This window comes from Enhydra lutris, unplaced genomic scaffold (assembly GCF_002288905.1).
Source record: "Enhydra lutris kenyoni isolate GAN:26980312 unplaced genomic scaffold, ASM228890v2 scaffoldscaffold31, whole genome shotgun sequence".
Lineage (NCBI taxonomy): Eukaryota > Metazoa > Chordata > Mammalia > Carnivora > Mustelidae > Enhydra > Enhydra lutris.
The window spans coordinates 3,542,539-3,557,132 of record NW_019154115.1 but is presented as its reverse complement, the minus strand read 5'-3'; the positions used below and the strand labels follow the sequence as shown (position 1 = coordinate 3,557,132).

Below are 14,594 nucleotides of genomic sequence, written 5' to 3'. Positions count from 1 at the left end.
ACTGGGGGAAAACCTTAGGCAAATGGTAGTGCAGAAACGATTGGGGGAAGAGGGGAAGGGTTCGCTTGATCTAATTGAGAAAAACAATTTGCCTTCAAACTGGATGTGGATAGTTGTAAATGAGTCCATTTCATCATTCAGTTAAGGCCCAGGTCCTTTTCTTACATGCATGTCTTTAGCTGTTGGCTTCTGTATTAGAAAGTAATGAAGCTATTCTGTCTTTAAGAGAGGTCTGCATTTAGTCCAGCCTCCTCTCATTCCCTCTGGCCTCTCAGAAATGCCTAGGAAATCTGATGCTGTGCAGCCTTCCTTGCAGTTTGAGGGCATGTACATAGGTGGGACGCTTTTGGAAGCTGGGGGAAATTGAAGTCTAAACTTGAAATTGAAGCTGAAACTTGGCTGATGGGTTGGGCCCATCTGAGTGGTGGGGCGGGGTGGAGGGCTCTGGGGCTGCAGGGTGTGAGCCATGGCTCATAGTTCCAGCTCATTTGGGAATGGGAATATTTGGGGTGAGTACATTCCCTGATATCTAGAGTTCCTGAGCCTTAGCACTAACACTTATTTAAACTTTCGAGCATGGAAATCTTTCTCTCCCGTATTACGTACACCACAGTCTGACATCAGGACACTCCTGACGTCAGTGAAATTTTTCTTCATGATTTTGGGTCAGTGGTGTGAATGTCAGATTTTGCACTAACGGACTGTAGGGTGAGAGGGCTCTTGTGGGAGTGAGCTTTGCACTAAGTGGCTTCAGCCACACTTTTACTGATCACTTGACTGTTGTTTGGAGGTTTTTTTCCTCTCTTCAATGACATCACTGGTGGTTTCTCCTGCTTGCCTTCAGTGAGCTTTCCAATTTACTCCAGACTCGTGGGCTGCAAGAAATCAGATCATCCAGCTTGTAAGAGGTGAGAAGCGTGTGTTAATCCAAGGCTGAGATGGGAAGGGGTGCTAGGATTTGTGGACCTGTCGTTCCTTCCTGTCCCTGGCCCTCTGCAGCTCTGACCAGTCACCCGATGGAAGCAGACCAGCTGCATGTCTGAGATGCTCACATGCCTGACAGGGGGGCTGGGTGCTTGAACATTTGTGGAAAGGACATTTATAGAAGCATCGTCTCTTCTGAGGAGGTAGTGTCCTTCCTCTTGTGAGGATGACTTCTGAGCCTTCCTGGGGGAACTCCTCAGTCCTTAATCTGTAGCCCTGTCTCGTCTGGAGCCATAAATCTTGATTCTTTGGAGCAGGATTTGGCCTTGACCATGAGCTAAGCAGTACCACTTGGGGTCAGATTGGCAGGATGGCTGTAGAGCTGTGAGTTGGGATTCCACCGCACCTAAGGACACTCCCGGAAAGTGTTGTAGAACACGTCTCTGGCCTGCTGCTGGCTGGTTCTTGGTTGGACATGTGGGGTTTGAGTGTGAAGAAAAATGGTTCAAATACAAACAGCCTCTAAGATTATGACCACATCGGGCCTGAGGCTATGGACTTGAGTCATGGGGTCAGAGGAGGAGGAAGGGCAGGTGGAATGATGTCACTGCCCATGAGCTTATCTTCTGAGTGGGTGGCCACTTCTCATTGCTGTCCTCTTTCCAGACCCCAGGGCAGAAGTGCCGGGTAGCGGGTAGCGGCATTGGGGGGGTGGGGGGATGGGCAGTAGCTGCAGGGGAAGAAGGCATAGCCTGGGCCTGCGGGAAGTAGGAGGGTGGGAACTGATTGATGTGATCTGTGAGAAATTTCCTTTGGTCTCAGATGCATCAAACGTCTGGGCCAAGGCCCCATGTGTTTTTCTGCAACCCCGGCTGCCACAGCCCAGTTTTGTCACCCCTGCAGTATAAGGTTCCAGCTAGGAACATGGAGGTTCCAGGTTTGGAGGTGGGGTTGTGCTGGATGCTTCACAGGCATCACCTCGTTTAATCATGTCAGTTCTCCAAAGTCGAGCGTCATTAGCTCCATGGTAGAGATGGGGAAGCCAGAGCCCAGAAAGGGGAAGTCATGTGCCCAAAGACACACAGCTGGCACATGCTGGACCTGGGCTGCTGTCTGTCCCCAGAACAGGGAGAGATCTCATTTGGAGAGCTGGGGAGAGGGCAGGCCTGACCTAGGGATCCCAGTCCGAGCATCGGTGGGAGCGCTTGCTTTTCCAGAGGCCTGGTCTTCTGCACCCTTGTGCCTCTGGAGGCCCTCCTCAACCCTCCAGGTCTGAGCTGTGCTTCCAGCCAGCTGCCCCCACTCTGTCATTCTCTTTGTGGTCCAGAGAATGGATACCTCCTCTACACCCCTAATTCCTTTGGGCATTTGGCCTTCCTGAGGCATTTGGAGAGTATCAGAGGGAAACCTGCTAGGAGTGGGGAATGAGAAGCATTTTTTATTGGGAGCCCTGGAGTAGGAAAAGATAGTACCTCTGAAAAGCAGGTCTCCCAGGTCACCCTAAAGTCAACATGGGCTCCCAGGAACGGGGGCTTCCCGGGGGAGATACTGGAATGTGCACTGGGGTGGGGGGAACCTAGATGTATATAGCCCGACAGAGGAGCTCTTGGCTGGGGGGTGGGGATGCCCAGGAGGCCTTGTCTGCATGACTATGGCAATAATAACAGCAGGAACAATTTGTTACCGCTGTTTGTGGGTGCTAGGTACTTTCCTAAGTCCTTTCTGTATATGGTCTTATTCTTATAGCAGCCCTTGTAGGGTAGGGGTTGTTACTCCTGCTTTAGAGATGAGGAATCAAGTCTTGAAGAGGTTAAATCATTTCTATTTGGTCATGTGTCTAGAAAAACTTTTGAGGCAGAATTTGAACCCAGGGCTGCCTGCTCCAGAGCCCAAGCTGTACCCTGGGGCTGGTTAATGATTCCATTTAACAACACAAAAGGCCTAAAAAGCAAGGTCCACAGGGGGCTATTCCCAGCTGTCCTGTAATGTCCTAGGAGGGTAATTTGAAGTCCTTATTTTATAAATGAGCAAACTGAGGGTCAGAGAGGATGTTTGTCCAAAGTAGCAGAGTCTAGATTTGAAACTGTATCTCCTACACCAAAGTCATCTCCTTAAACAGCAGGGCTCACTTTTCCCATGAAGCCTCTTGTGATGACAACAGCCCAGCATGTGATCATGGTTAGAGCACAGGATGGTGGTGGGACCTTAGAGAGTTGAAGAGACAAAGACCCAGAGAGGCAATGGGAGCCAAGGGAGCCTAGGAAGTGAGTGATGGAGCCTGGTCTGAAATCTATAAAAATCTCCCAAGTTGCTGTTTTCCTTTTTGTATTAACGAAAGAATTAGACACTCATGGTCAAAGTCACAGAAATATATCAACTAAGAAGTAGGAGTAGATGCTTGCCCTTGTTCCCACGTTCCAGGGTTGGGTTCACTGTCACACTTCCAGACCCCTTTCCCATATACAAACATCCATTTCTCTCTAAACACATGGTCACTTTCATTCATTCACACCGCACTGAGCACTCGCCATGTGCAGGGTCTTCGCTGGAATCAAGGGTACAATAGTCAATAGAGCAGACACTGTTCCTTGTTAGGGAGGGTCCAGTATGACACGAGGAAAAGGAAACTGCAGTGAGTAACAGGGACTCCCCTGGGGTGGCCAATCTCTTCCTGACTTTTCTGCCAAGGTGGCTCTCGGGATAAAGTGGTGTTACGCATGTCATCCGGGAAGAAGGAACTGTGTTTGCAAAAACCCAAGCGAAGAGGATCCCCTGTTGTAGGACCCAGAAGAGGCGACTGTGGGGGAAGGGCAAATGGGAGGAGGTGAGGCTGGGGAGGTGAGCAAGGCCAGAGCAGGTAGGGCTCTGTGGGCCCTGGAGGAGCTGATGACATCTTGGAAGTGACGGCCTGATGCAGTTTATGTTTTTATAGCAGTTATTCTGGTTGCTGTGTGGAGTCAAGACTGGGGTATAGAACCGGGTGAGGAGACAGAGGAAAAGTCGAGAGACCAGTGAAGAAGCTTTTGTGGTCAGCCAGGCAAGAGACGACAAGGACTTGGCAAAGCAGAGAGAGCAGCACAGGCAGAGACAAACAGAGGGTGAAGCCGTTATCAGGCATCGGCAAACTTTTTCTGCAAAGGGCCAGAAAGTAAATATTTCAGGCTTCGCGCGGATTACAAGTGCTGGGTTCCGCTGTCGTCTGCAGAAGCAGCCGCAGACAATACGTAAATGAAATGTGGCTACATTCCAACCAAACTTCATTTACGGACACAGAGATTTGACTTTCGTGCGATTCCTGTGTCTCTTGAAATACTCTTTTGATTTCCAACCGTTTAGAAAAGTAAACCCTTTCTTAACAGGTGTGCTGAACCAAAGCAGGCAACAGGCTGGTTTTGGGGCTCGGGCTGTCTGTAGTTTGCCGACCCTGGAGATGTAGTTTGGGGTCAGGAATGGTTGTTCTTAGTGATGGACTGTAGAGGCAAGAGAAACTCGGGTTTCTGGCTTGAGCGGAGGGTGGAGAGTAGTGCCTTTCCCGAGCGGGAAGAGCTGAGGAGGAACAGGTTGGAGGGGAGATCCAGAGTTTGAAGAGGGACATGTGAAGAGGGAGATGCCTGTGAGTCATCGGCGAAGGGATGTTTAGGGGACAGTTGGAGCTCAGATGAGAGGTGTGGGCTTGGGGAAGAAAATCTAGGAGTTGCTAGCATATAATGATATTTAAAGCCATGGGAGTGGGTGAAATCATCTAGGGAAAAATAGTAGAGAGACTTGAGGAGAAGGTCTAGGAGCCAACCCTGAGGGGTTCAGTGGTGGAGGAGGAAGCTGGGCGCTGAAATACAGGTGATACTGAGATGGAGAGAAAGGTAGGGGACCAGACCTGCAGCCATGGGGCCATCTGTTAAACAGGAATGAGGTCATACAGTTGACAGTATGCTTGCTTGACTGACGTGACACATGTCATGGACTTATTTCCGTATCAGTATACATTCTTTTAAAAAGCTGTGTGCTACTCCATTACACAGAGGCGCCGTCATTAACGTACCAGTTCCCAACTGGTTCCCATTTTTGCTGCTAGCTGGGTGTCTTTGAGAGTGGAGCTGGTGTGTCCCTAAACCAGTTCCTACGAACTACAGCCCATGGGCCAAACCTTCTACTGCTTGTTTTTTGTATAGCCCACAGCTAAGAATGGTTTTTACATTTGTCATGGTTGAAAAAAAAAAAAATCATGTGATTCATGAAAATTACATGCAATTCAAATCCGAGTGTCCATAAATAAAGTCGTGTTGGAACACGGTTCTGCTCATTCATTTATGCATTGTCTATGACTGCTTCCCTGCTACAATGGCAGGGTTGAGTAGCTGTGACAGCTATCAGATGGCCTGGAAAGTCTAAAATATTTACTATCCGGACCTTTACAGAAAGAGTCTTTTCCACTCATGCCAACAGAACAGCCCTGGGAAGCCCGGCTGGGTGTGGTTTGGCTCATGGGCCCATTCTGGAGCCAATCACTGAGGGTTCTCCAGTGAGTCAGGTCCAGTCACCTGCTGAGGCCCAAGGCTAGGGGTCAGTCACACCAGCATCACAGGGACTGGGTTCCCTGCAGAACCAGGGAGCCCTGTTATAGAAGGAATCGGTGTAGAAGAGAGGCACTCTAGAACAAAGGACGTGGAAGAAAGTTGCTAAGAGCTCAAGACTGACTGCTGAAGACAGAGAGGGTCCGCTTAGAATCTGTTGTGCTTCCTTCTCAAAGAAAGAAGTTGCAGAGGCTGTTGAGAAGGAACTGAAGTTCAGGCCAGGTAGGGAGGTAATAATCTGGTGGATTCCATGGCTTTGTCTTCTGGCCCCTGTGATTGTCCTGGTGCGGAGTGAACTTGGAGATAAGATGTCTGGGAGCTGTTTGGGGTATTTCAGGAAAACCGGGGTAGATGGTGGGGGTGGGGGCTGTAGCCCTCCACGGTTTCCCACTGTGTACAGAATCCATCCTTAGGCAACCCCTGACCACCTCCCGTGCCCCATCTCCCGACAGCCACTCCCCAGAGTCCCTCTCTTCTTAGAGGATGCTGTGGGGGCTCACTCCTCCAAGGGAACTGCTTGACCCTCCATGCCCATAATACTTCATCATGTTTGGTGTGTGAGTGGATAGATGAATGCTGGAAGACTTGAGATGGGCAAATAACCGGTTTTACAGGGAAAACGGCAAATTTTGGGAGCGTCAGATTGGGGATTGTGTCCTTAACCCCTGACAAAATCCTGGAACCGGTTATTAATGGAGCACTTGAAGAAGAGTTTATTTTCTTCAGAGGAGACTTTTTTTTTTCCCTGGTTCTTCCCCATTTGACCGGCCCTCCGCCAGAAGTGAGGATAAGACCTGTGATGCGCAGTTGGGTGGCAGCACGAAGAGGGAGATTCCTAATCCCAAAGCCCTGAACAGTGGGTGGGCGTTGATCCAGGGGCAGAACCTAGTGCTGTGGGGTCTCCTTATTCCTGTCCTCTTCCTGAGAACCTCGATGACACAAGAAACAAAGCAGGGAAAAGAGGGCAACCTTTTTGGGTGACATTCATTTTTCTTTCTTTTCCTTCCATCAAAAAATTATCAAGCACCTTCCAGGGGCCAGAAACTGTCACAACAGTACTGCAAAAGATCATGGCATGGTCACACAACACTGTGACTGTACTTCCCCCCGCTGAATTGTACACTGAAAATGGTTGAAAGGGTCAACCTCACACTCCATGGATTTTGCCACAATTTAAAAGAAAAGGTCGTGGCAGTTGGGGTGATGGAACAGGTTTAACTGGATGAAATGTAATAAATAGTGGCACAAATGAAGTATCCCAGAAAGTCCCACCCCCTCCCCAGCTCCATCAGAAGAGGACGGCAGAGACGAGGATCTGTGGCAATGAGAGTAGATAGTTCCCAGTCACTGACCACAGATTTGATCGTCTGTGATTTGGGTTATTTTGATGAACAATGTGGCACGGCTGCCCAGGGTGGCCTCGTCAAGGGAGAAGATCTAAAACGTGCAGGGAGGGGGTGGACTTGTAATATAAGGTTGAAGGAGGACTGGTGGGCGGTACGCGAGACAGGTTTGGTTTCAGGATAAAGCAGAGCTTTCTGCCAGTGACGCTGCCCCAAAGCCAGTGGATTTCTTCAGGAGGCCATGGGTACCCAGCACTGGTGGGGTCAAACGGGTTGTGAGGGTGGTCCGAAAGAGGCGCCCAGTTCTGATATGTGACCATTAACCTCTGCAGATTCTCCAGAATTTGTTGGAGGATCTCTCCTCTTTCCATAATCTCCCTCAGTGATTCCAGCTTGGGCTCCCATTACTCCCAATGCATGGGTAGCTCCCCGTCCTGTTCTGATCTCTGGCTCCATGTGTCCAGCAGTCCATGTGGCATTTCGCGTGGACGCTCTGTGTAGCTCAAGCCCAGTAGGAATTGTTCTTCCTTCTACACGTGCTTCATTTCCAGGTGTCCCCATCGTATGATGTGTGCCCCCATGTGCCCAATCGTTCAAGCCTTCAAGACCTCCTTGACTGTCTCAGCCCCTCCCTCCCTTACAGACAAAACAATCCCCAAGCCAGGTCGCGCCTACCCTTGAAATATCTCCTGAGCCGGGCCCAGGGATCACCATGTGACTCAGAGGAGATAGTGTCCAGGTCGTATTTTGAAACACCTATTTTAGATGTTGTTTCCTTTCACCGCTCTGAGCAGTGGTAATTTTCATGGGGTGGGAAGAGCAGGAGAGAGAAGGAGGGAAAGGAGGGGAGGGATGGCTCCCTAAATTAGTCACTTCAGATGCTGTCAGAAAGACCCAAAATAACAGTGACGCTAGAGTAGATGCTTATTCTCACCCATGTGACGGTGTGGGTCCGTCCTGGGCTGATCCTGCAGCCTCTCCGAGGGCCTCGTGTCTTGCCATTCTGAAGTCCCCAGAGTGTTGCCTTTGGCAGCATGGTCTCAGATGGTCACCACGGCTGTGTTCCAGCTGGTGGGAAAAGGGAGGAGACAAGACAGGGTATGCTGCTCTCTTTAAGGGTCTGACCCAGACGTTGTACACATCAGTTCCTCTCACATTCTATTAGCCGAAGATGGTCACAGGACACACCTCTTCCCTGCAAGGCAGGCTGGGATCTGTAGTCTTCAGCTGAGCAGCCATGTGCCTAACTAAAAGCTCTACAGAAGAGGAGAATAGATAGGAGGGGGGAATGAGTGGTTTCTGCCTCAGTCGTTTTGTACATTTCAGTGTGACCTGCCTGGCAGCTAACTGGCTCGACCTCAAGGATATAGTACATGAAGATTTAACGTACTAATGTAGTTCTGCTAGGATCCAGCCAAGCATTTCTTTTATACACGGGAACACGGAGTTTAGAGAGGGGAAGTTTCCTGTTACAAATTGCACAGCAGTGACAGAGCTGGGACTAGAATCCTGAACTTTGGGCTCATTTTCTACTATTTCAAAGGGATCTGGTTGAGAGGCACCCGGCAGTGCCAGGAGAACAGGTGTCTTGGGGCCAGGGAGAAGCCACTATGCCCAGCCTGTTTACCTGGGGAGCTGCTCACCATTTTTTCTGGACTCACCTTTAGGGTTATATTATGTCTCAGGTAGCAGCAAGTAGCCCTCACTGTATCTTAATTATGTCCTGAACTGAAGTGCAGTGATTCACATGCACTTCTCTCTTCGATTGCAGGCTCCTTGAGGACAGACACACAGCTTTGTCATCTCTCAGGCCCCAGGGCCTGCCTACCAGGTACTCAGTGAACAGTTAAATGCACTTCTTAGTACACGAACGAATGTATATTCAAGTAGTCTTTTGATCGCAGATAATAGACACTTAGCCCAAACTAGGAGGAGGAAAAAAAGATCGGCTCAAGTATCTGGGCTGTCTCAGAGTGTACTCGCTTCAGGCATAACTTGATCCAGGTGCTTATCTGCTGTTTGCAACAGCTCTGCCTCTGTGCTACACTGGTTAGCGGAGATCAACACTGGCATGTGCTTTGCTCCTTCTTGCCCTCTTGGTGGGAAGCATTGTACAAATGGACCATGCAGGGATTGGGAGGAGGCAGGGGGTTAAGAGATATGGGGTGGTCATGGTGGGAGCAAGGAATTCCTCTTGAGCTGAGAGTTCTATACAAAGAGCCCAGGCTCGGCCTTTGTTTCTTGGTTTGGGCTTAATTGGGGTGCATCCTGGGTCCTGTCTTGGGGGCTTCTCTATGGCTGCACGTCTGCGGGGGTTGAATGAACTTGCTGCACCTTCAGGCCAAGGGTGGCCTGGGCTCCTCAGTCCTGCTTCCCAGGGAAAGCCAAGGCGCTGTGTGTTCTTTCCTGGCAGGACTCCTTGGAGTTCCCACATTTGGCTGAGACGGGGATGAAGGAAGAGGAAGAGGGAGGGCTGGCTGGTGACTCACTGGGAGGGGTGGTACATACTGACTCCAGGGCAGGTCCCGCCAGGGGATTAAAATTCCCCTTCATAGAGGAGGTGGGCAGGGTGGTGACAATGCAGCCTGAGATCAGTGTGTCTCCAGGGGGGCAGCCTGTCTGTCCCAAAGAGCAGTGATGGGCTTTCTGTTCCTAGGTCATGCTCCCATTCCCTGAGCAGCACCTTGTCTCCATGAGGTATTTCTCCATCCCTCTCTCAGTCCCTGGGGATCCACCTGTTGGGGTAGGAACCTCTTGGAATGCTCAGGTCTTCTTGGCTCTAGGCTGTCAGGTTTTTCCCTAGCGTGAGCCATGACAGTGGGACCTTTGCTGGGTTCAGAGTCTAGAAAGGTAACCAAAGTGTGGAAGCCTAATGCCCACCCCCTGGAAATCCTCTCATTCTCCCTCTGGAGTGAGGGACAGCTTGGCCCTTGGGGAGCCCTGCTAGGTCTGGTCAGGAGGGAGGTGCTCCCTGACCTCCCCCACATTCATGGAGGTGGCAGGCATTCCCCAAAGACCCTGGTGAGTAGAAGCTTGACATACGGAGATCTCATAAGAGAAGTCTTGAATGCCAAGCAGAGGAAAGTGGCTTTACTTCTGTAGTGAATGGGGAGCCATGAAAGGTTCTTGAGCACAGGTAAGGTTGTGAGCAGATTCCTGTCTTAGGTCCTGAGAGCGGAGGAAGGTCACAAGAGGGTCAGGGTGGGAGTGGCAAGCAGGAGCAGCAGGGATAGGGTGAAGGAGGGAGGTGGCTTGGGAAGAACAGACAGGCCTTGGTTTTCTTCTGGGGCTGAGAGAAAAGGAGTCTTAGAATCTGGAAGCTTCTTAATCCTTAGGTCCTGGTGCCTCCTTGGGGGTGGGGATGGGGGTAGAGATGGGGGCGCAGCGCAGAGGCTGCAGCCTGCTAGCTTTTCCTGTGGCCAGTGGTTGCCCTTGTAGGCAGGATGTGGTGCCCGCCAAGGGTGCCTTTATGAATGGAGCAGCAAGTCTGCTGACTCAGCAGGCGGCAAGGCTTTGAGGCCGCTGGGTTTGGACCGGAAGTGTCTGGGAAGGAAGTGGCTGTACAGGGCTTCCCCACGGTGGACAGCTGCGGGGGGGGGGGGGGTGTGTGTACAGGATGCACCCAGTTTGGCTGAGGGACTCCCTCAGCCCAGCTGCTGGGGTGGGGCAGGGTGGGGTGGGGTGGGGTGGGGCAGGGCCCGGAGGGTACTTGCCTGGGACTGGAAGGCTTGAGGCCTGGTGCCCAAGACCAAAATGATGGTGCCGGCTGGCTGTGGATGAGGTCTGCTCCTGGGAGGGCAGAAAGCCGCGGCAGGAGCTTGGAACCCGAAGCCTTGGCAGCTTGCTAACTGGCAGATTACATCCCATTACCAAAGGCACCTGGCTTACAGGGGCTTTATTTTTTTCTCTTGCAAAATGGAACCTAGTAGATCTGGCTGTCTCCCTGGATGGTTGTGAAAACGTGAACTCGACTGTGTTTTTTTTTTAAGATTTTATTGATTTACTTATTTATTTGACAGAGATCACAAGTAGGCAGAGGAAGGCAGAGAGAGAGGAGGAAGCAGGCTCCCTGCTGAGCGGAGAGCCCGATGTGGGGCTCGATCCCAGGATCCTGGGATCATGACCTGAGCCAAAGGCAGAGGCTTTAACCCACTGAGCATCCAAGCACCCTCGACCTTGTTCTTGTTGAACAGGGCTGGATAGCCTAAGTCCACACTGCTTACGTGGCTTCCCTGGCACATGGGAACAGTCAGACAGCAGCTGTGGTATGGGGTGAAGGTGGGTTCAGTCCCCCAGGTCAGACAGTGTCGGGGGGCAGCCAGGATCGGGAGCAAGGCTGGGCCCAGGGAGGTCTCGCCTGCGGCCACAGACATACCTCTCACTCAGCCCTCACTCCAGCCTCTGGGGTTTGCCCCAGACCTGGCTTCTGAGTGTCCAATTAGCAAGTGTGCTCTTTCTCGGGCCCCATCCTCTGATACCAGCTGCCTCCTAGTACTCTCTCCGGGAGGTTTCTGCACAAACACTGCTAACTTCACATGTGCGACACTGACCACCTCTATGTTCTGTCTCAGTGACTGCCCCTCCCACTCATGGGGCTCAAAACCACAGCTGCCCTGACTGCCCCCTTCCTCTCTCCCCACGCCCTCCAGTGCTGTTGTTCTCACCCAGACCTGCTTTATCTCTTCTCATGTATCCTACAGATGCTAACAGTCATCTTTATGGAGCACAGCTCCGACCATATCCTTTCTCCTGTTCCAGAACTGTCAGAGGCTCCCAGTTACCTTCAGGATAAACTTCAGACATTTCAGCTTGTCTCTCCGTCTGGCTCCCGCCTCAGCCTTTACTCTCCCCACCAGCTGTCGTCTGGGCTCAAACTGAGCCAAACTGATCTGTGCACATTCTTGCCCTGGGCCGGCCAGCCTTGCCTCTACTTGCCACCTTGCCTCATCTTCCTTGTATTTTGTACCAACATCTTAGTTCTGAAGGGGTGGGTCTCAGCTGCCCCCTGCCCCGTGTGCCCTTGTCTAGCCTCCCCAGTGACTCAGTTCCCTCCTGCCAGCATGTCTCAAAAAAAAAAAAAAAAAAAAAAAAAAAGCCCTTGGTGGGAAGCCTTGTAGAGTGTGGAAGGGAGGACCCGCCACTGGACAGTTGCAGACTTCCCTGAGCTGGTTAGGGGGTGGGGATGAAGTGAGGGCCAGCCTGGGGAAGACCCTTGGAGACAAAGGCCTCACTTCCTCTTCCTCACAGGCAGGGGCAGCCTTCCACCACGGAGAGCCCAGCTGTCAGCTGCCTCTTGGGAAGATGCTGTGTCGCTGGGCCAGCGCAGGTGTGGGCGTGCGTGTGCCCTTGGCCACGGCCCTGGCAGCGCTGTGGGTCTGTGTCACAGGTGAGGGGAGCGGTGTGGGGGCTGGAGGGAGGAAGGGGGGGCGCCCATTCCCAGCAGGGCTCCTGCCAAGCCCTTTTGTCTAGCAGGGATGGGGAGGATTTTGGCCAATGTCCTCCCACTGTCCCCTGTTGCTTGTCCACTCATTTCCACTGGGATTCCACAGGCAACTTACTCTGCATTTTTTAACCCATTTCCTCTACTGTAAATTGGTCATGTGAGCACTTACTGTGATAATGTGTATCTTGAACACAGTGTGCGTGCTCCCTCCTGAGGGCCTTTGCATGTACTGTTCCCTCTGCCTGGAACTTTCTGTGCCCACACATAGGCATGACTTGATCCTTTATTTCATTCAGGACTTTGCTCTGATGTCACCTCCTCAGCAAAGTTTTTTTGGCTACCCTGTATAACAGCACACCACCTCTCCCTACCCTCGACCTTACTTTGTCATGCTGCTTCCCGGCCTTTACCTCTGCCTGACATGTGCATTCATCTGCTTCTTGTCTGCTCTGCTCAAAGAGCAGGGTCTGTCCTCAGGGCCAGGACTGGTTCCAGCCACATAGTAGCTGCTCAGTAACCATGTTGGATAAATGATGTAACTCTTCCCACACAGCTCTTGGCACAGAGTCAGCATTCAATAACGGCATTATTTTTAATAACAACGTCCTCATCCTATTTTAAATCCTTACCAGCCCCTGGCAGAGGGCGGGACTGCCTTCTTCTGCCCTAGGGGAAGACAAAGCTGAGTGTCTGGTGCCACCTGCTGGTCATAAGGAGGAGCAACTCTGGTTGTGGCTGCTCTGATTTCTCTGAAGGGCTTTGGGTGATTCCTTAGGTTACATTCCTAAATGCCCCCTATAAGGGGCACCAGTTGGAGAGCGGCCTGGGACATGTGGTTGCAGCGAGAGATCCAGGACCAGCATAAGACCTTTAGAGACCTCTACACGGGAAAGATCATGATAGCCTTTCCCTGTAATTCGCAATAAAAATACTATTTTTCTAAATGCAAGAAACCTTTAATGGGTGCTATATCCAGTCAGCGTTGTATCAAGACTGTTTGGTTTTTACGTTTTTTGAGTGTTTCTGCTTGGCTAGTGCCCAGAGCACCCACTTACCCAAGAATGGCAGTGCCAGAGTAGGGAGCATGTCTCCCCAAAGGAAAGGCTCAGGGAATCCGCCCCCTCTCACTAACTTCCCAGGGCTCTAAAAGAAGAGCTGGAAGGGAGGCAGAGGTGGCTGGGTGAGGAGGCTTGCCAATCCACAGGATCAAGGGCAGAGGACAAACAGGGGAATCTGGCTCTAGGGATGAGTTGACAGTAGACTTCCAGGATTCCTGCTCCTGTGTTCCCCTCACCTTCCATTCATCAGCAGGCCCTCGCCAACAAACTTGACTCTGTCCCGTGTGCTCCAACACCACTGCCACCCTCTGGAGCTAAGCCAACTTTGTCACTTCTTACAAACCAAACTGAAATAGTTCTTAAACCATTCTCCGCAGAGGAGCCAGAGTGAGCTATAAGCACTGTTAGGCAGATTATGCCTGATTACCACCCCCTCAACCTGCAGTGACTTCCCATTGCATGTAGCAAACTACATTCTTTACTGGTCTTGCAAAGCCCTCCCATCCAGACTCTCGGGCCACAGTGGACAGCTACCTGATAGTCTCACCAAGGGAGCTGAATCTTGCCTCAGGGCCTTCCCACCTGCTATTCCCTCTGCCTGGGATATTCTTACACTGGCTTTTTTGTATGTCAGGCTCTTTCTCATTCCCTTAAATTTCAACTTAATATCCTCTTAGTCAGAATGTGCCTCACTGCCCCGTTGAAAGGTGTGGGCCTTCCTTCCTTTGGATATAAAAGCAAATCATGTTTATTTAGGAAAAGAAAAAAGAGAAAGCCCTTGTGATCCTTTCTCATTCAGAGGAAACAACTATTAACATTTGATATATACCTTTTTAGACTCCCCTTTCTAATTAATAAAGACAACATACTTATGGGAAAATGCCACTGTCAAATATTTGAAAAGCGACCACCTCTAATCCTTTGGTTTATTTATGTCTCTCATACCCCTAATCCCATGCTAATGAGAATGTGTGTCTTAGTTTGTACCTATCTCCCTTTAAAAGGTAAACTCTGTAAGGGTGTGACCTTGGTCGTCTTCTCTGTTGCATTCCTAACTCTTATGCTCGACAATAGTAGGTCCTTGCTGTAGCCTTGTTGACTGAATGAGGACCACAGGTAATAAACTTTGCTTTGCGTCTCAGGCCTTAAAGGATGGGTGGACTGGCTTGGACTTAACCCAGAGCCGGGGGAGGACCAGGGAGGCTCCCAGGCCCCATCCCTCCTCACTACCGTACCCCACCGCCCCCAGGTGCTT

General features: G+C 51.0%; 1 protein-coding gene across 1 annotated transcript in view; it reads left to right on the top strand.

The window, feature by feature from the left end:
• The window catches only part of LOC111153250 (CD276 molecule), a 29,622-nt gene that overhangs the window by 954 nt on the left and 14,074 nt on the right, over positions 1 to 14,594 (top strand). Inside the window, exon 2 of the mRNA XM_022512157.1 lies at positions 12,086 to 12,230. Within this exon, the coding sequence (XP_022367865.1) occupies positions 12,140 to 12,230 (91 nt within the window). The 5' untranslated portion in view covers positions 12,086 to 12,139. The remainder of the gene's footprint in view (positions 1 to 12,085; positions 12,231 to 14,594) is intronic.